The 20575-nt window shown below is 44.6% G+C and overlaps 2 protein-coding genes across 4 annotated transcripts in view; both read left to right on the plus strand.

The window, feature by feature from the left end:
- Positions 1–12936, plus strand: part of CPN1 (carboxypeptidase N subunit 1) — a 30521-nt gene extending 17585 nt beyond the window's left edge. For all 3 annotated transcript variants that reach the window (XM_087862804.1, XM_087862806.1, XM_087862807.1), the window contains 2 exons: positions 2249–2367; positions 6301–12936. In XM_087862804.1, the coding sequence (XP_087718930.1) occupies positions 2249–2367; positions 6301–6414 (233 nt within the window). In that variant the 3' untranslated portion in view covers positions 6415–12936. The remainder of the gene's footprint in view (positions 1–2248; positions 2368–6300) is intronic.
- A 6298-nt stretch (positions 12937–19234) lies between these two features.
- DNMBP (dynamin binding protein) overlaps positions 19235–20575 on the plus strand; it is a 105815-nt gene continuing 104474 nt past the window's right edge. The window contains exon 1 of the mRNA XM_045784319.2: positions 19235–20520. The gene's annotated coding sequence lies outside the window, so the exon portion shown is untranslated. The remainder of the gene's footprint in view (positions 20521–20575) is intronic.

The following is a 20575-nucleotide window of genomic DNA, read 5'->3' on the forward strand; positions in this document are numbered from 1 at the left end:
CTTCCTTCCTTCCTTCTTTCCTTTCCTTTCTCTCTTTTCTTTCTTTCTTTTCTTTTTCTTTCTTTCTTTCTTTCTTTCTTTCTTTCTTTCTTTCTTTCTTTCTTTCTTCCTTCCTTCTTTCTTTCTTTCTTTCTTTCTTTCTTTCTTTCTTTCTTTCTTTCTTTCTTTCTTTCCCTCCCTCCCTCCCTCCCTCCCTCCCTCCCTCCCTCCCTCCCTCCCTCCCTCTCTTCCTTCCTTCCTTCCTTCCTTCCTTCCTTCCTTCCTTCCTTCCTTCCTTCCTTCCTTCCTTCCTTCCATGTTTGTTTTGGTTTTAATGTAGAGCAGTAGTTACCAGAGGTCAGGGGCGGGTAAAAATTGCCTATCTCCCAAAACTTCTATACGAGCAAGGCTCACCCACATTTTATGACACTGATGCCTAATAGCATGCAGGCATCTTACAGTTCAGACTTGTAGTCTGGTTAAACTGGATGAAATCTCAACTTTAAGGAGATAGCTAATACTACTGGAGGTGGATCCCAACACATCTGACATGAGAGCTCATTCAAGCAAAAGCAGCAACATTCTAAAGGCAGGATTCTATAGCCTCGTAGTCAAGCATCAGACAACCAGAATCCTCCATACCAGTGGCTGGACCCAGGACTGTTTAGGCATCAAACCCAGGCATCCCTCAGAACTTCAGGGCTTGCTAGATTTTTATACCCTATTCACGCACAGATAGGGAATGTCTCTGAAACATTCTAGCCAATCGATATATATTGAATACCTCTAATTCTACCAATAAGAGCCCAATTTCAATACTCATTATGCTAAATTAACAAATTACTTATTTCACCACTGAAAAAGCTCATTGCTAACATTCATTATGCTACTTAGAAAAGCATCTAGTGTTGATTACAGACAAAGATAACTGAAGCCCTTGTAATAGCTGTATCTGTAATTGGGGCTTTCTGATATAATGCTGGCTAAGCATTCCTGGGTGTAAGTCCCCAGTTAAGAAAATGACAGCCCCTGGGGTATAACTTACAGTATCCAACATATGCATAATAACTCACTGCTTTTGCTTAAGTATTTTTAAAGGAATTACAGACATTTAACAGGGGGCAGAGAAGAGACTTCCTTAGTATTTATAGTCTGTCCCATTCTTAATTGCATTTATTATTTCAATTATTCATTGCTTAAAAGAAATTTCAAAGGCATGGTCACAACTGATTCTAAAGAGATACAAAGTCATTAGCCAAAATGCTATATCCCTGCCATAGAAAAATAGGCTTTCTTTTGATTTTTATTTTCCCCTTTAGAAGGTGATGGAAGAAATATTAAAAATAGAATTCTCAAAATCAGGGACACCTGGCTGGCTCAGTCAGTAGAGCATCTGCCTTCAGCTTAGGTTATGATCCCACGGTCCTGGGATTGAGTCCCACGTCGGGCTCCCTGCTCAGGGGAGAGCCTGCTTCTCCCTCTCCCTCTGCTACTCCTCCTGCTTGTGCTCTCTTTCTCTCTGACAAATAATAAAATCTTAAAAAAAAAAAAAGAATTCTCAAAATCAGAGCTTTAGTGGCTATTTAGTCTAGCCCTCCCACTTAATAGAAGATTACACTCATACAACACCACTGACAGCTGGTTTTCTAACTCAGGGCCATCATGTCCTTTAGTGCAGGACCATGTCCATAAATGCAGGTTGTGCACTGCACAACTGTGTGGCTTTTCCATGGATGCTCATTCGTTCTCTGCTTCAGTGCTCACGATTTCATAAAGCAGTCCATTTCTTTTTTTATAATTGTGTTTGTCACAGTAGTTTTGCTTCTATCTAGCAAAATCTTCCTCCTACAATTTAAACTCATAGTTCTCATTCTTATTTTTTTAGGTAGATGCCATTTCTTCACAGTGGCTTTTCAAACATTGAAACAGAAGTCTCATGTAGTTTCTTTACCATACAAAACATTCATAGATCTTTCAACCTTTCTCCGAGTGACCCTTTCCTGGACATGAGTTTGTTTTAAAATACAGGGTATAGAATTAAACGCAATACTCTCAGTACAGAGCAACTTCTGCGTCCCGTGAGCTGAGAAGCCCATGCTCTTATTACATGAAATAACCTAAGATTCTTTTAGCTCTTAACCAGTTTCATCACGCTATTTTAAAAAAATCAACCTTGTGGTCAGCTAAAACCCTCAGATGGTTTTCATATCAAGGCCCCAAATGGCAGATTTCTAATCAGCAGACTGACTTATGTTCTTGTAACTTTTAGGTGACCATGGCGATTACTTCAGGCTGCTGCTTCCAGGTACCTACACTGTCACCGCCACAGCACCTGGGTTCGACCCAGAGACAGTGACTGTGACCGTGGGTCCTGGGGAACCAAAACTGGTGAGTTAGGCTGACCTTCACAGAGCACTGGAACAATCACAACCCACTGCATGGTTCTAATCTCTGCTGAGCTTCATTCTTTCACTTAAAAAAAATTGCTCTCGTATACTTGTTTTTCTCCTGTCATTCTCCTATTATATCCTTCACCATTTCCTTTTGGCTTTTTCCCTTTCTTCTGTTTAACATAGAATAATGATGAAAAGCACTATCTTCTAAATCTGGCTCATTTGTCCACAGACCCTGGACAATACCTAATCAGTATTCCTCAGTTTCCTCCTCTGTAAATTGGTGATAACTCTTCCTATAGTTAAGAGTCTTATAAAAGAGGTTGGAATGAGAAAGTGCATATAAAGCATTTAGTACAGTGACCTGTACATCGAAAGTGCTCAACAAATGTTAGTTTGTAAATCCCAGAGACCTTGCTAGATGGACACCCTTGGGTGGCATGCTATTATGCCATCAGCTGGGACTACCACCAGATGGCGCTCTGTGCCCTCCTGGTGCCCCATGTGCCAGACAGTCTTACTGGCCACTCACCTCAGCAAAAGAGCCAGCTGATCTCCGGTATTCAACTCTCCACGGGTGTTTCTTAGAGATAGCACAAGGAGCAAGAACTTTTTTTAACCTACCGGCTGGAGCTTTTCAGCTTTGGTCATCTTAGATTAGGATCTCAGAGCTAAAACTCAGAGATCATGGACGCTAATCTTCAGATTTCTCAAATGGGGAAAAGGTAATGAGGCAGTCCTATTTAATGAGCACCTATAGACCTTGTTTCCCACAGGTCCACTCTTCCCTAGGGCCTTCTCACTCTGTCCAGTTCCTTCTCTGTACAATTCTAGAGCTTAGCCGACCCACTCGCCCCTTTCTCTGTTAACTCTGTGCAGTCAAGTAGCTTGTTTTTTTCAAATACAGTTACAGATACCATTTACTGATTGGTTACTATGTATGAGACACAATATGAGAGCTTTCCAGAATGATCTCATTTAACCTTAACAACTCTGTCAGGAGCATGTAAGTATTCCATTTATGGCCAAGGAAACTGAAACTCAGAGAAGGTAAGAAGCACGTCCAGTGTCACACAGCCAGTAAGTGGAGCTGCCATTGCAAGCTCTCTCGGGCCTTCAGGGCTGCCTTCTTAACCAGCCTGTTGTGTTACAGGGCCTCATGCTCAGCTTACGACCTGTATTCATAACCCCTTATTTTAACACAAGGATCCTAATAAAGAGTTCTTTACATCCTCTGAAAAGTCCTCTGAAATTTCTAGATAGTTCCCCCTTTCCCCTCTCCTCCCTCTATTCTTAGCTCCTGCACATTATAAACTACATCTACTTGCTGATGCAGGAAGCAAAGACTAACTCTGCCATGGCAGCCTGTTATCTGGTCCCAGTTTCCCAACCAGCTTTCTCTCCCCCCACCCCTTTTTCTTAATTTAAAATCAATTTAATTGGGGCGCCTGGGTGGCTCAGTCGTTAAGCGTCTGCCTTCGGCTCAGGGCGTGATCCCGGTGTTCTGGGATCGAGCCCCACATCAGGCTCCTCTGCTGGGAGCCTGCTTCTTCTTCTCCCACTCCCCCTGCTTGTGTTCCCTCTCTCGCTGGCTGTCTCTCTCTCTCTGTCAAATAAATAAATAAATAAATAAATAAATAAATCTTAAAATAAATAAATAAATAAATAAATAAATAAACAAAATCAATTTAATTAACATACAGCATATTATTAGTTTCAGGAGTAGAATTTAGTGATTCATCAGTGCTCATTACATCCTGTGCCTTCCTTAATGCCCATCACCCAGTTACCCCATCCCTTCAGCCCCTCCCCTCCAGCAACCCTTAATTTGTTTCCTATAGTTAAGAGTCTTATGGTTTGTCTCCCTCTCTGATTTTATCTTATTTTATTTTTCCTTCCCTTCTCCTACGTTCATCTATTTTGTTAATTTTTGTTTCTATACATATATATATATATATATATATATTATTTATCTATCTATCTATCTTTCTCATATCTTCTTTACCCATTCATCTGTTGACAGACATCTGGGCTTTTTCCGTAGTTTGGCTCTTGTGGACATTGCAGCTATAAATATTGGGGTGCATGTGTCCCTTCAAATCATTATGTTTGTATCCTTTGGATAAATACCCAGTAGTGCAGTTGCTGGGTCATAGGGTAGCTCTATTTTCAGCTTTTTGAGGAGCCTCCATACTGTTTGCCAGAGCAGCTGCACCAGCTGGTATTCCCACCAGCAGTGTAAGAGGGTTCCCCTTTCTCTGCATCCTCACCAACACCTGTCGTTTCCTGACTTGTTAACTTCAGCCATTCTGACTGTGTGAGGTGGTATCTCATTGTGGTTTTGATTTGTATTTCCCTGATGCCAAGTGATGTTAAGCATCTTTTCATGTATCTGCTGGCCATTTGGATGTCTTCTTTGGAGAAATGTCTGCTCATGTCTTCTGCCCATTTCTTGATTGGATTATTCTTTGGGTGTTGAGTTTGATAAGTTCTTTATAGATTTTAGATACTAGCCCTTTGTCTGATGAGACATTTGCAAATATCTTCTCCCATCCCTTTTTCTTGTTCTACCCTAAAATCAAATGACTGATTGACAGCCGCATGCACGAGCCCTGTCTTACAAGTGCTCTTCAATGCCAGATTCGAACAACTGCAAATCCTCTGAAGGCACGTACTCTACTGCAAAAGATTTCACTTCCTTTGTCGTATAGCCTTTAAATAAATTAACATAACCTATCATTATGTCAAATATAACCCAGAAAGAAAAAAAATTGTCTTTTGGATATAGTTCCCAGAGAGAAAAACAGCTAAGAATCCCTTTGTTGATCACAGTAGAACCTAAGCAGAGATCCGTCTGGCTGGGGGAAGAAAGAAGGAAAAAAAGATTATTTACTAGAGGGTTTTCATGTTACAGTTGAGCTCTTTCACATATCTCCCAGAGTCGTCCAGTGTCCTCTTTGCTTTTTCCCACATCTGGCCAGAGGTCAGGCCTTTTCCTTCTCCTCTGTCCTTCCCTCATTTTGTTGCCTTCTCTCTCTCTCTCTCTCTTTCCTAGATCTCTGAATTACTAGACACAAAATGGTAATGATATAGTACCGTTAGCTCTGATTTCCTCTACTTTGGGGAACTAGCAGAAAAGCTGGCTGTGGATTTTTGTGGAAGAGGCAGAAAATAACCCCATGGAGAGCTCTCTGCCTGTTTTTCAACTCCCAGCTGGCTTCAGCAGCTCAAACTGTTCCAACGGCTTGGAAGCCAAGGATCCCTCAGGGGAGTGTGGTTAGAACACTGCGCCACTCCCTCTTGCTAGGATCGTTCCACCTCCAGCAGATCTACACTTGTCAGTCAGAGGCATCTTGACATCTGCGTGCCACGGCCAGAGGGCAAGTTTCAGTGTACTGCTGGCGAGGATGCATTCCTTGCACATGGAAATTTGGAATTTAAGAATCCATGCAATAATCTGCATTGTCTCTATCTATATTTTCAAGCAATTACAGCAGCAAGTTTTGATCTGAAGGTCTGAGCGACTCATTGGCGTGCCTGAGCACGACGCCTGTGACTCACACATGGGCACAAAGGGGGTTATTACCGCACCGTCAATCGTAGCTCCCGTCCTGCGCAACAGTGTTAGTGAAATTGCTGTTTGAGGTGTAGATGTACTTTTCTTCTAATACTGGTAGAATATGGTCGAATAGGTGTGTAAGTTCATCCAGGTACACCCTATGTATCACCAGTGATTATGCACCACTTCTTGGGACGATCAGCCAAGCCTGACACCACCCGCGCTGCTGTAATAATGTTCCTTAGTCCCTTGCCCTCAGGACCTGGAACTGTGGTGAAAGCAGGGCCAAACAGGTCTTCCCCAAGTTCAATTCCAGGAAATAGAAAACTGACTCCTCTACTCTCCTAGCTGCTTCTTTTTTTCTTCCAGGTTAACTTCCATCTCAAGAGAAGCGTCCCTCAAGCCACCCCAACGAGGAGAGCTCCCAACTCAGGACATGGAGGCAGAGTCTTAGCAAAGCCAGCGCAGCCCCGGGTCAGCTAGGAAGGAGATGGACACGACGTGGCCCCAAGAGTCCCTGCCTGGGGATCATGGTGCTGGGGCCATGCGTCAGAAGGGCTTGTTCCTGCTCTCCCATTAGATGGAGCTTTCTTTCTATTTTATTACCTGGGACATATTTAAATATAAACATATTCAGAACAATTCAGAATGGTCTCTGTTCCCAGGGTTAGAGCCTCTGATGTGGCAGTGCGTCCATTCAGCAGTGTCCGGTAAGATTTTCTGATTCTGGGGGTATGGTTTGGATCCAGAAGGCTCTACGTCAGTCCACACTGCATCTGGAGACCAGCTCCGGCTGGTTGGCCACTCCACCTCCAGTCTAGCACGGAGCCTGCAACATAGCAGGCACTCAAGGGAGATTTCTGAATGAATGGCTGAAAGGCTGAGCCGACTCATCATTGATGTTGTTCCCACAGTAAGGCCAGGTGACCAAGTCTTCTGAAATCCCGGAGGACTATTTGAACAATAGCCAATAGGTTCTCAATAAGCCAAGGTTTGCACACACGAATACCTACATACTGCTACTCCTTTCCGTACATGGGCATTTTACATAACGTGCATCCTTCAGAGCATTTTCTGGGTTTGTGAGTGTAACGTAGGTGCTGCTGTGGACCGGCTCCGTCCTGTCCCTGTACCGGCGCTGCCCAGCACTGCCCGCCTCGCTGAGCTCCCCAGGACCCCTCTGTACTAAGCGTTACTGAGGAAGGAGATGTTAGTGAAGATTTTGAAGAGGTGTGTAGTCACGAGCACACAAGTTCACACACTCCCATCAGGTATGTTGGGGCTCCGGAGTCCCCTGTCCTCGGGGCTTGGTGAGGGTTCTTTCCCATGCACCCCGTTTCAGAGCCCAGCCTCAGGGAGACAGGGCAGGCTCCAGTTCCCTCCACTTGTTCAGGTCCCCCCACTCTGTCCACCTCCCCTACCCAGGCTCTAAGTAACTAACTAACTAACTAACTAACTAACTAACTAACTGACTAACTAACGTTGAGTGATCTCCTTTCAAGAAGTATTCCCACACCCTCAGAAAACAAAAGGTGCTTTAGCTGTGAAGACCCACCCTCTTCAGAAGGCCAGTCAAGAGATTAACACACGGTTTATTTTTCTGTGACTTTAGCAATCTCTCAATCTGTGGTCAAAAGGAAAACAGAAGAAAACGTATCTTTTCGCATTTGAAAAGGGAATTCTCTCCTCAGGTGATTAATGCTTTCTCTGTATTTTTCCTTTCTTCCCAATTTGAATCCCATATTCCTTGGTTCTCTTTTTGTTTTTAGAAAGCAGCAGCTTCTTGAGACTTCTCAGTGGAATTTTATGCCTAAGGTTGCCACACGCACTTGGTTTTCCCAGATTGTCTGAATATCACTTCCTTTGTTTTCAGGTTCCCGGGTACATAGTCACTTAGCAGAGCTGATGCCCGCAAAGTATAGTCATGGTGTTTTCCCTGAGACAGGCACGTATTTTCATTCATCCATTCATCATTCATTCATTCAGGGGACATGTATGAGTCCTTGCTCAATGCAGAGACTACAAAAAATGTAAGAGCTACAGCTTGTGATCTTGGGTAGCCACAATCTGGTCGGGATGACAATAGGTCATTACACCGCATTGTGATGATTGCTCATACAGCGGGGAGTGCGGAGCCTGTGGGAAGGTCCTTACTCTGTCTTGGGACTATCGGGCAGGAAAGGCATCCCAGAGCTCGTGAAGTCCAAGGCGAGTTGTAATAAGGTCAGACAAAGAGGCATGGACCAGGTGGAAAGAAATGGGAAGCAAGTGAGGTGACAAGGTGGGGGACTGAGCAAAGAGCTGAAAGCTGAAAGTGGAGGCCAGTGGGGTGGGGAGGGACAGATCATGAGGGACCTTTGAACCATATCACAGTTTGGACTTTATCCTAGGAAGAACAAGGAGGCATTAAAGGGTTCCACTCAGGGAGTGGCAGGATTAGATTTAGAATGATCACCCCGGCTGTAGCCTTAAGAGCTGGCTGCAGCAAGAGCAAGGCTGAGTCAGTGAGGAGTCTGCTGAAGGCCAGCTGAGAGGGCAGCTGAACCTGGGCAGGGCAACATGATAGGGAAACAAATCAGTCATTTTAGGTGAATCAAAAGGAAGATTACCCAGGGTGGGCCTGACCTAATCAGATGAGCCTTTTACAAGCAGTTTCTCTGGCTGCCCTCCGAGGAAGAAAGCCGACAGCTAGGTTGTGAACTGCCTATGGGGAGGAGCATCCCCTAGAAGGGGAGATTGCTCCCACCCAACAGCTAGCAAGAAAATGGGGATCACAGTCCTACACCACAAGGAAATGAATTGAGCCAATAATCTGGATGAGCGTGGGCCAACACCTGAGTGCAGCCCTGTGCGACCAGAGCAGAGGATCTGGCCAAAGCATGACCAGACTCCTGCAACATAATATGTTTGTGCTGTTTTAAGCCTCTAATTTGTTATGCAGTGATAGAAATAGGCAGTTATGCAGTAATAGATTTGTTATGGAGTAAGAGAAAACGAATATATAAACTATTTCAATTTTTTTTCTTGTAAATTGGGTTGGATATAAATAGATAAAACACAAACAACCAATTGTAGTCATCATCCTGAGAGGTAGGGCTGCCACGCTCCCACCTTGAGTGAATGTGTGTAAAACACAGCACAGGAAAAAACAGAAGCTAAAACTATTTTTAAAGAAGAGGGCTGCTGTAGTCAACTTGACTCAGGAGGTGACCATGACAACATTTTCTCTCTGTAAAGGGACATGTCTCTGACAGCAGGGACTTTAACCTATGGATAACTGTAGTGTCTTGCCTCAAATAGTTCCCGTTATTTGTACCAAATTGCTTGTCACTGGACTGGGAGCACGCACCATTGGCTCAAAAACTAAAACAAGAGAAAGTGTAAAGGGTCTCCAGAGACTTTACAGACAGAATTGTTCTTCAAATGAGGGCTCTTCTCCGTTTCCCAAAGGATCAAAAATCAATAAACAATATGCAACATCCCAAGCTCTTCCTTCCACCTCCAGGACGCTTTGAAGGAAAAGCCAGAGCAGGAGCCCTCGTAATAGCCAAACAGCTTGAAATCGGATTCTAACACAATTAGATCCCAATACAGTAGTGTCAAGTTTTTATCTGTTAAAGATCCAGGATATGAATTCATAGCAGTTAATGTATTGATTTGGTCATCTGACAAAAGTTGAGTCCCATTCATGAGTCAGACCCTGTGTTAAGAGTAGGGGAAGCAGTGGGTGAACCAGAGAGACATGGTTCCTCCCTTTTGGGAGTTAGAGGGATGTGGAGGAAGAGACAAAGAACGAAAGCTAATAAGCACGTAAAAAGAATTAGTGTCTGAGAAGGTGCTGAAAGAAGAAATGCCAGGGGGTCTATCTGAGATAGGATGGTTATGGACGACTTCTCCGCAGAGGCGATGTGTAAAGCATAAGAAAAAGAAAGGCTTACAGAGAATAGGAATAAAAGTTTCAGGCAGAAAGAAGAGCAAGCCCAAGGACCCTGTGGCAGGAAAGAGCCTGGCTGGTCCTAGCCATACCTCTTTCTAAGGATGTGTGTGTGTGTGTGTGTGTGTGTGTGTGTGTGTGTGTGTGTGTGTGTTTGCACGCACGCGTGTTTAGCTTCCCGATCTATGATCTAACTTGCTAGAAGCCTAACCCAGCATAGGTCCAAGACACAGGATAGCATCCAGACCACACTGAGTCTAGTCATAAGTGAACCAATAAGATTCACTTTTTCCATGGCTGCAGGGAACACCCCAACCCGAGCCAGTCATCTCAAAAACAAGGATCAAGTGAGTGGGACAGCATGGCTTGGGACAAATCTGCTGTCAGACATCAAAGTTCATGTGTCCAGAGCCTCATCGCACGTGTGTGGTACTGTGATTTGTCTAAGACACACATTCCCAGCGCACACCCTGCATGACATTATCATGTAACCTCCAGCCTGGAATATTACTTCATTTCTACTTTAACACTAAGCTCATTCTGGCTAGTAAACCATGAGTAAACATTCCCCCTGGGCAAATGCCTAAGCAAACATCAATCCTCTCTCTCCTCCCAAAAGTTAAATTCCACTATTTATAAAGGCTTTTTTTCTCTCTCTCATTTTTTCTTATTTGTCCCCCCACTGACTGGGTTGCCTTACTCTCCTTCCCCTCATGGATCTTTCCTTCTCTTACCTTCATTCCCTTCACTTACCGCCATTCCCTGAACACCTTCACCCTCACCCCATCAAGGCCCCGGTACATGAGGGATGTAGCATCACTCAGAAGGGAGGGAGCTGTTACAGAACAGGTGACAAGTGCCAAGGAGAAGCCCTCCGGGTGGTGCTTTTTTCCTGCTGGCACACCACTTCTCATGGCACAGTCCCAGGGAACAGGCAAATAAAATCATCACTCGGATCTATGTCTACCCCCCAGGACGAGGGACGAAAGACCTCTTTGACTTGCTTTTAGAGAGTCCCTGTGAGAGAGTCCTTCCTGGGCATTAGATCAAAGGAGTCAAGTGAGTTTCCTTAGTGCTTTCTGGACTCCAATGAAGTATAAATAAACTAAGAAATAAAAGGACCACAATTTTTATTATATGTCCAAATATTGTATTTTACATGTTATCATTTATAGCAGACTTTAATTTCACAGGCTGATAAAAAACATTTTTAAATGGAGGGTGCTATGGACTGAATGTTTGTGTCCTCCCCAGAATTCAAATTCTGAATCTGAAGCTATAATGTGATGGCACTTGGAGGTGGAGTCTGTGGGAGGCAATCAGGTCAGGAGAGCGGAGCCCCCGTCATGGGACTCCTGTCCTTAGGAGAAGAGGAAGAGAGCCACCTTTTCTCTCCCTCTGCCATGGAAGCCTACAACAAGCAGAAGGCCATTTACGAGCCGGGAAGCAAGTTCTCACCCGAATCGGCCAGGCTGACATGCTGATGGCAGACGTCCCAACCTGCAGAACTGTGAGAAATAAGCATTTGTTGTTTAAGCCTACGGTAATTTGTCATAGCAGCTGGAGCGACCAAGACGAAGGATAGATAAAAGGCCCACTAATGGTCTCATTTTCTGTTAAGGACAATTCGAAAAATACAATCGCTGTTATTGCCATCCATTCACAAATGCTTTAATGCCAAAAATTAGGAACGATATAATGTCAGGATAAAGGGCCTTATAAATCAAATTATTTTTCTCACTTTGCTATGGAACAGTAAATGTTTTATCTCAGGCTGGCATTTGTGAACCAGTAGTTCATTTATTTATTTTTAAAGATTTTTATGTATTTATTTGTCAGAGAGAGAGAGGCCACACAAGCAGGGGGAGCAGCAGGCAGAGGGAGAAGCGGACTCCCTACTGAGCAAGGAGCCTGATGCAGGACTCGATCCCGGGACTCTGGGATCATGACCTGAGCCAAAGGTAGACGCTTAACCAACTGAGCCAGCCAGGTGTCCCTGAACCAGTAGTTTAAAGATGGAACATTAGTGGCTCAGCTAACTAAAAATTTATAAGAGGAGTTTTCAGGCACGTCTGGATCCAGGTGCCCCAAATATGTGGTCTGAACTCTTTCTCCATTTCTTGATTTTATTATCTTCAGTGGTGACTTCATTCTCACATGGTCTCTCCCCATGAAGGGACCAGATGTCCATCAGCAGCTTCAAGCTTGTATTTTACCAGCCAGGCAACGAACTACTGATTCTTGGGCCTGACTCTCATAGCACAAATTGGGTTATGTGCCTGTCTCTGAAACTATCATGGTGACTCTGATTGGTCAGTCTGGGGTCATATGCCCAACTCCTGGAAGGCAGAAGGGGCCTAAGGGTGATTTATAGTACAGCTGACCCTCGAATGACATGGGGGCTCGGGGTGCCAACCCCCCTGCCCTGTGCAGTTGACAATCATGTTTAACTTCTTACTTCCCAAAAGCTTGACTACTAATAGCCCACTGTTGACCAGAAGCCTTACCGATGACATCGTTGTATTGTGACATAATAGTCATAGTCAATTAACACATTTCATATGTTATATGTACTATATACTGTGTTATCACAATAAAATAAGCCAGAGAACAGAAAACATTACTAAGAAAATCATAAGAAGGGGCGCCTGGGCGGCTCAGTCAGTTAAACGTCTGTCTTTGGCTCGGGTCATGATCCCAGGGTCCTGAGATCGAGCTCCACATCAGGCTCCCAGGGAGCCTTCTTTTCCCTCTCCCTTTGCTCCTCCCCTGGCTCATGCTGTCTTTCACACACTCTCTCAAATAAATAAATAAAATAAAATAAAAAAAGAAAACCATAAGGAAGAAAAAATACATTTGCAGTACTATACTGTATTTATTTTAAAAAGTCTGCATATAAGTGGACCCATGCAGTTTAAATGCATGTCGTTCAAGTGTCAACTGTATGGGAGAGTTGATTCCTATTTTCTAAAATATAAAAAAAACCTGTTTCAATTTAAGAAGAATCAGTGATTATAGACAAAAACAACAAAAGAGCATTGCAATTTTATTAAATTCAAGAACAATTTTAATTTTACTATGACTCTTGAGTCAAGTGAATTCAGTCATTCAACACACATTTATTAAGTACACCTCTGTGCCAGGTGCTTTGATAGGAAATCAGAATACGAAGATAAATTCACAGCCCCTGCCTTCAGTGAACTCACCATCTGTGAGCAGAGTGAGAGGTTGATACATTTTACAATAGTGTGTGAAGCAATTGAGGGAAGTCCTGTCAAAGGCCAAAGAATCATAATCCACGTTGTCATTCAGTCCCCTACTTGGCTAATGTAGACCTGACTTAATACCATATGAAGTCAGATGTCTCTTTCCTGTGAAACACTGTACACATATTCAAACAGACAATTATCATACAGGAGGTGTGGGTGAGGGGGAACGTTAACTTGACCACAGTACAACAAGAAACAGCAATGTGGCCCAGCTGCTTAAACAGGCAATGCATTCCCAGACTGTGCTAGAAAAAGCACAGCATTACATCAAAAGAGCACAGTCCCACCAGGCCCCACAGGGGTCAGGCTTCCTCTGGAGTGTGGTATAGATTCCAGGCACATTTTCAGGAAAGACATTGGAGGTCATGACATCACTAAGCCTCATGGACGCACCAGGATAAAATATTGTCAAGGGAAGACAAACAGAGCAAAGTTTTGAAATCAGTTGAGTGGGGAGCCCACATTGCACGATGGGAAGACTTCGATACTGGCAGATGGGGGTTTGAATCCCAGCTTTGTCCTTTACAAGCTGTTCTCTTGGGCAAATCAGGTATTCCCCAAGGTATGGGTGAAGAATCATGGGTAGTACTCAAGATGTTCTCAAGGATAATTCAGGTGGTGCAGGAGCCAATTTTGGGTTATGCTCTGAGCCAATAATCACTTGGTGAAAAATCACTTAGTGAAAAAGTTGTTCTCTTATCAGTTTCTTTAGATTCTTCCGAATATGTCAAGCAGAAAAGCTTCTGTTTGGTCCTAACTTTCTAACACTGACAGGTCTCATTTTTTAACAAACGCAGAGTAGACCTCAAGCTCAGAATTAGAATTTACTCACAGTTTTATTCTCACTGTATTTATTTTAAAGATTACCTTCTATGAATTACGATCTATACTGGCTTTGCATTTATGGGAGTGGTGCAAAGTTTCCCTTAAAAAACAAAGTGAGTAAATTTAAGTAAAAACACTAAACAAAAAAATAGCAAGGTAGTATTCCATTTCATCAAGAATGATGATGATGGTTTTTCTGAGAGTATCAGACTACATCAAATGTGGCATAGGAATGATTAAAGTGTGGGAAGTGTGGGAAGCACGAGGCAAGCAAGCTACTCAATCTCACAGAGCCTCAGTGCCTCATTTACAAGCTAAGGATTACCGTAACTACCCGGCTGGATTGTTGTCATGATATGTGTTAGTAAAATACAACCAATATTATTTGGAAAAGGAAAAGATAAGCTTGGCTATCTTGCTTCATTAATGCAGACAACCAGAAAAAGAAAAGAAACATGATTTATAAAGGTGATTTATAAATTTATAAAACACTTTGTAAAAATTATTCATTCTATTCAAATGGAGAATCTATTTCTTAGGGTGCTACATATTTTACCAACCAATAGAAGAAAAAAAAAGATAATATATGGTAGACTCTTAAGGCCGGGTCTCAATAAACATTTACTATAAAATTGTCTCCATGGGGCACCCGGGTGGCTCAGTCGGTTAAGTGTCTGACTCTTGATTTCCGCTCAGATTGTGATCTCAGGGTCATGAGATGGAGCCCCCGTCAGGCTCTACACTCAGCTGGGAGGCTGCTTGAGATTCTCTCTTTCCCTCTCCTTGTGCCCCTCCCCCCTAGCTCTCTCTGTCTAGGTCTCTCTTAAATAAATAAATAAATCTTTAAAAAATAATAAAAATAAAATTGTCTTCAGTTTTTCAGCTTCCCTTTTCCTTCCACTATTTCCTTCCGGATCCCCAGATACCTTCTTTCTTGTCTTCTCATGAAAATAGTAAAAGATAGAATAATATTACTTAGATGTATCTTGATGGATACACAAAAGAGTGAGTTTTTCCCCAAAGTATTACCTCAACTAGACACTTGCATTTTAAGGTAGATTTGTTTACCTTTTGATTTTTACTTCTAATTATAAAGGATTCTTTATTCCTCATTAAACCAGTTTCAAGCTTCTGCAAATAGATAGGAAGAGAAGGAGCCTGTAGGAAACACTCTATCCATATATAAGAAGAGCCCTGAAGATACACATGATAGGGTCTTTTCTTAGAACTCAGAAGTTTCCTTACAAGGTCTTTTTCTTCTAGGAGGAACAAACCAGGAATTGGCTTTACTTTTACCCACAGGGGTCTATGCCTACATGGAACCAAATGGCCTTTGATGTCATCTTATAGGAATTGGCCTGGTCCTAGCACTGGACAGATGCCCTGCCCCCAAAATCAGCCTGACTCCTCCTCCAAGAGAGCACTCCTCCCCAGCCCTCCTTCCCCCATCCAACCTGAGTCCTCTCCTTTCTGTCCTGGTGCATTCTGGTACCATTTTGATGAAAGATTAATAATATTTCCAAGTGATGTTTCTTCCTTCTCTGACATCATAGAATGCAAATCTATGCCTTCTAAATTCTTTCATGAAGACGTTAAAACACATCTTTGATGTGGGAAACAAAGGCAGAAGAAAAATTATTAAATTTCCTTACTACTTACACACAAGTCCTTGAAACAGGGCAGAGTGACATTCCTCTAGGAACTCGGCTGCCTCAACGTTAATACTTTTCTAAAGGCAAATGGCAATCCTAGCCCAATCCCCAGGATCCTGTAAGTCTACTTTAACATATAAAAGTTCCTTTGGGGCGCCTGGGTGGTTCAGTTGATTAAGCATCTGCCTTCTGCTCAGGTCGTGATCTTGGGGTCCTGGGATAGAGCCCTGGAGCCCCGCGTCAAGTCCCTGGTCTTCCACTGCCTGCCACTCCCCCCTGCTTGTGCTCCTTCCCGCCCCCCTCTCTGTCAAATAAAATCTTAAAAAAAAAATTCCTTCGGAAACTTCATCTCTACCCCCCAAGATACATGTTGGCAATCATCCTCCAAGCATATGACCCACTGATAGATATCTGAAGAGTCTCATGACCGAGTTTTTAGTAAACAGTAATAAATGACCTTTTCCTAACAATAGCTAGTCCCCTCAGAATCCTGGAAACCTTGTTTCCAAAATACCTGGGAGGCTTCTGCTACCCCTTACCCTCTCTCAGCTTGAAAGTATATAATGGGCCACTCCCCACGACCCCAGTGCAGCTTCTCTTTCTGCCCACGGGTCCTGACCCCGTGCTTTAATAAAATCACCTTTTTGCACCAAAGATGTCTCAAGAATTCTTTCTTGGCTGTTGGCTCAGGACCTCACCAACGTTCAAAACTGACACCATCTTTAATAATAGAGATACAAATATATTATTTTATCTGCACTTTTTTTTTTTTTAGTGCTGGACCCTTGGCTATTCAAAGACGAACAGATGACTCACACCATGAGCAAGGCCAACTGATAGGGTTTCAGCAGCTTGTTACTTTCATCAGCTTGCCATCACTAGCAACAGCTTGCAGCTGCGATGTGACACATTCCAGAGGGAAGCGGTGGGGGGGGGGGGGAGTTGGCTTTGATTTGGGGCCAAGCCATGCCAAATGTTAGTGATGCAGTCTGTCACAGCAGTAACAGACACTTTGGATGCTTTATGTCCTGACAGGTCCAGGTTCAGTCGTGAGAGACCAAAAAAACACCACAACCAGGGGCGCCTGGGTGGTTCAGACTCTTGATTTTGGCTAAGGTCATCATCTCAGGGTTGTAAGATTGAGCCCAGTGTCAGGCTCAGAGCCTGCTTAAGATCTTCTCTCTCCACCCCTCTCTAAACAAAACAAAACAAAACAAAACAAAACAAAACAAAACAAAACAAAACAAAACGACACAACTGAACAGTTTTGATCAACGAGATTAACCAAAATATGCAGCAATTGAACCATTCTCTGTTTTGGTTTGTTGGGGATTATCCAGGAAAAAAGCCAGTCAAGTTTTTTCTTGTTATTTCTGTATTTATTTATTTTTAAGATTTTATTTATTTCAGAGAAAGAGAGCGAGTGCACAAGCAGGGGGAGAGGCAGAGGGAGAAGCAGAATCCCCACTGAGCAGGGAGCCCGACCTGAGCTGAAGGCAGACACCTAACCGACTGAGCCACCCAGGCACCCCAGTCAAGCTCTTTCATTTTAATATGACACATATGGATATTGTCATGATAGCTAACAGACGTTCCATACACATTTGTCTCCATTGATCCTTTTCATTCTAGTCTCTTAAAATTTAGGATATTTTATAAGGTATCAATACATTGAAAATGACATTTAAATTCTTTACTAAGACCCACCAGGACCCGGATGATCTTCACCCCTGTTTTCCAGTTTCATGCCATAATACTTGCTCTCTCGCTCGCCCTGGCCTCTCTGATCTGAAACTTACCAAGTTGTGTTCCACTTCAAGGACTTTGCACCTTCTGTTTTTCCAACCTCAAGGTCACTTCCTCAGTTCTTAAATAACTGATTCTTTCTCATCCTTTAGATCTCAAGCAAGCGTTACATCCCCAGGGACTTGCCTGACCACTACTATATTCAAAGAAGCTTCCCACCGCTTACTTAGGACCTTATCAGACCAGATCCTCATCGCAACCACAGAACACTAATTATTTTCCCAGTTCTCTCAAAAACTGTATATAACTCGTACCACTCTTGTTGCACAGGAGAGAAGTTAATTCACGACAATACAGTGGCACTAGGGCTTCATTCTCTATGATTTAATCTATCACACCATCTGGTTTATTTCCTTCACAGCGCTCACCACACCCTGTCATTATTTGGTTTATCATTTATTTATGTATTGTTTGTTACCACACTCTACAACGTGAGCTCCAGGAGGGCAGGAGGCTGGTTGCCTGTCTTATTCAGGCAGGATCCCAAACATAGAGCACAATGCCTGTTCCATCACAAAGGTATAGTGAATCTTTGTCCATGAGTGAAAAAGTACTATCCTGCCCTTACTGATTTAGAATCTTTGCAACGCTCTAGGGCAGTGGCCCTAAACTTGACTGTGCTCAGTGAGGAAACTTCCTCCAAAGACTCAGATTCAGTCAGCAGATCATTCTGAAATTGACTGTTTCAGGTAAAAGAAAAAGCCTGGGGGGCTCAGTTGGTTAAGCGTCTGCCTTAACATTTGGCTCAGGTCATGATCTCAGGGTCCTGGGATGGAGACCTGCTGCCCTCCAGCCCCCCCCCCCCCAAATTGGGCTCCCTGCTCAGCAGGGAGTCTGCTTCTCTCTCCCTCAGCCGTCCCTACCACCCCCACCCCACTTGCTCTCTCTCTCTCTCTCAAATAAATACATAAAATCTTAAAAAAAAAGTTCAGGTTGGTTTGAGTGTATGTTAAGACATTCAAAATTGTCTCTTCTTTTTAAAATGAAATGCTGGATGGTGCAGTTGTTTGGGCTTCCAACTCTTGGTTTCAGCTCAGGTAGTGATCTGGGGTCCTGGGATCCAGCCCCGGGGTGGGCTCCGGGCTCCATGCTTCCTGTAGAGTCTATTTCAGACTCTCCCTCCTTTCCCTCTCCCTGTGCACTCTCTCTGGAATAAATAAACCTGAAAAAAAAAAAAAAAGAAAGAAATACAAGAGGTGCACCTGGGTGGCTCAGTCGGTTAAGCGACCCACTCTTGGATTCCGCTTGGGTCATGATCTTGGTGGTGAAATCAAGCCCCTTCTGGGGCTCACCCTCCGGTAGAGTCTGCTCAAGGCTCTCTCTCTCTCCCTCTCCCTCCCCTGCTACCCCTCCCCCTGCACAGTCTCTCTCTTTAAAATAAAAAAAATAAACATCTTTAAAATGAAATGCTCAATTTTTATTTAATCCTGATTTCATAGGACATACTCAACTCTTTGTCCAAGAAACATTACAAAAGTACATGCAGAAAAAACAAAATTGTGGTTAATGGAATAGTAACAGTATCTTCAAAAATAAAGGCAATAAATTTGCTGTGTTAATTACTTATTCTTAGGAAGAAAAGTCACTGTTTTACAGACAAATGAAGCATTTGTTAACAATTTTGTCAAAACGCAGAATATTGATATTTTACCAGAGAGTTTTCTGCCCACAATGTTCAGATGCAGCAAAACAGCAAAGGAGGAGAATCGTATGGCGGTTCCTCAAAAAATGAAAGCTAGAATCACCATGTGATCCAGCAGTTCTATTTCTGGGCATAGAGTCAAAAGAATCAAAGGCAGGGTTTCAAACAGATACTTGTACGTCCCTGTTCATAGCAGCATGATTCACAACGGTCAAGAAGTGGAAGCAAACCTTGGATGGCACAAGTCCGCTGACACAGGGATGGATGAACAGAAGGCTGTATCACACAACGGAATAGTTCTCATCCGCGGTTCAAGGTGGACGAACCTCGAAGACATTCTGCTAAGTGAAGAAGCTACTCACAAAATGACAAACACATGATTCCGTCAATGGGCGGTATGTGGAGGAGTCAAACTCATAGAGACAGAAAGTGGGATGGAGATTGCGGGGGCGGGGGGCTGGGCGGAGAGAAATGGAGAGTGGGTGTTTGAGTCCTGTGGGTTCAGTCTGCGGAGACGAAAAAGCTGTGGGGATGGGTGGTAGTGGTGATTGCACAACAGCGTGAATGTCCTGAATGCCACCATACACGTCCAAATGGTTAAAACGCCAAGTGTTACGTTACGTGTATTTTACCACCAGGAGAAAGGAAATCCCGTGAACATTCCTGAAATAGAGGCTTCTCTGTCACGCACATACAGGGCGAGACTGGAATGTCCTCGCCCCCTGCTAGGGAGAGCCCAGAAACTTGAGGGACACGTTCGAACGACACGCCCGCAGAGTGACCCCGCGGCCTTTAAGCGGCAAAGGGAGCCCTGCGAGCATTCGCGGCAAGTTAAACGCATCCCGCCGGCCCTGCCCGGTTCTCGCCCTCCGTCGCTCCTCGCTTTTACATTCGCCGAGCGGGCCTGAGAGACTTTCCGCCGGGAAACGCGGGACGGCCAGAAGCGAACGCCAACACGGCGTGCTGCGATGAAGAGAACCGCCCCGGGGAGAAGGAGGACCGCACCGCGCGCAGCCGGGAACCGAGCGGGCCTTCTCCCGGAGCAAGTCCGCCTTTTTTCTGGGCTGGAGGGCCGTGCGCGGCCGGGGACTCGCTCATAGCCAGAGCGGCACGCAAGGCCCAGCGCCTGGCGAGCGGCGGGCCGCGGTGACCCGTGCCTCAGTTTCCCCGGCCAGAGGCCCTCGCAGCACCGCCCCCTCTGGCTCCGCGGGGCGGGCCGGCCGGCAGGGGGCGCGAGCGCGGGGCGGGCGCCGGGAGGTGGGCGCGCAGGGCCCGAGGCGCCCCCGGGCCGCGCGGCCGTAAGAGGCGGAAGCCTGGGCGGGAGGCAGGAGGCGGGGCGGCCGCGCTGAGTCACACCGGATCGGCCCGCCCGCCGCTTCCAGGGGCGGAGGTGACAGCGGCCCGGGACGGGCGGCCGCAGCAGCCCGCCGCGCCGAGGGACCGCTGGGCGGCGGAGAGCAGGTCAGGGGCCGGGCGAGGCCGGGCGGGGAGCTCGGGTCGCGGACGCTGGGCGGCG

This window comes from Ursus americanus, chromosome 6 (assembly GCF_024610735.1).
Source record: "Ursus americanus isolate L20-20 chromosome 6, mUrsAme1.1.p, whole genome shotgun sequence".
Lineage (NCBI taxonomy): Eukaryota > Metazoa > Chordata > Mammalia > Carnivora > Ursidae > Ursus > Ursus americanus.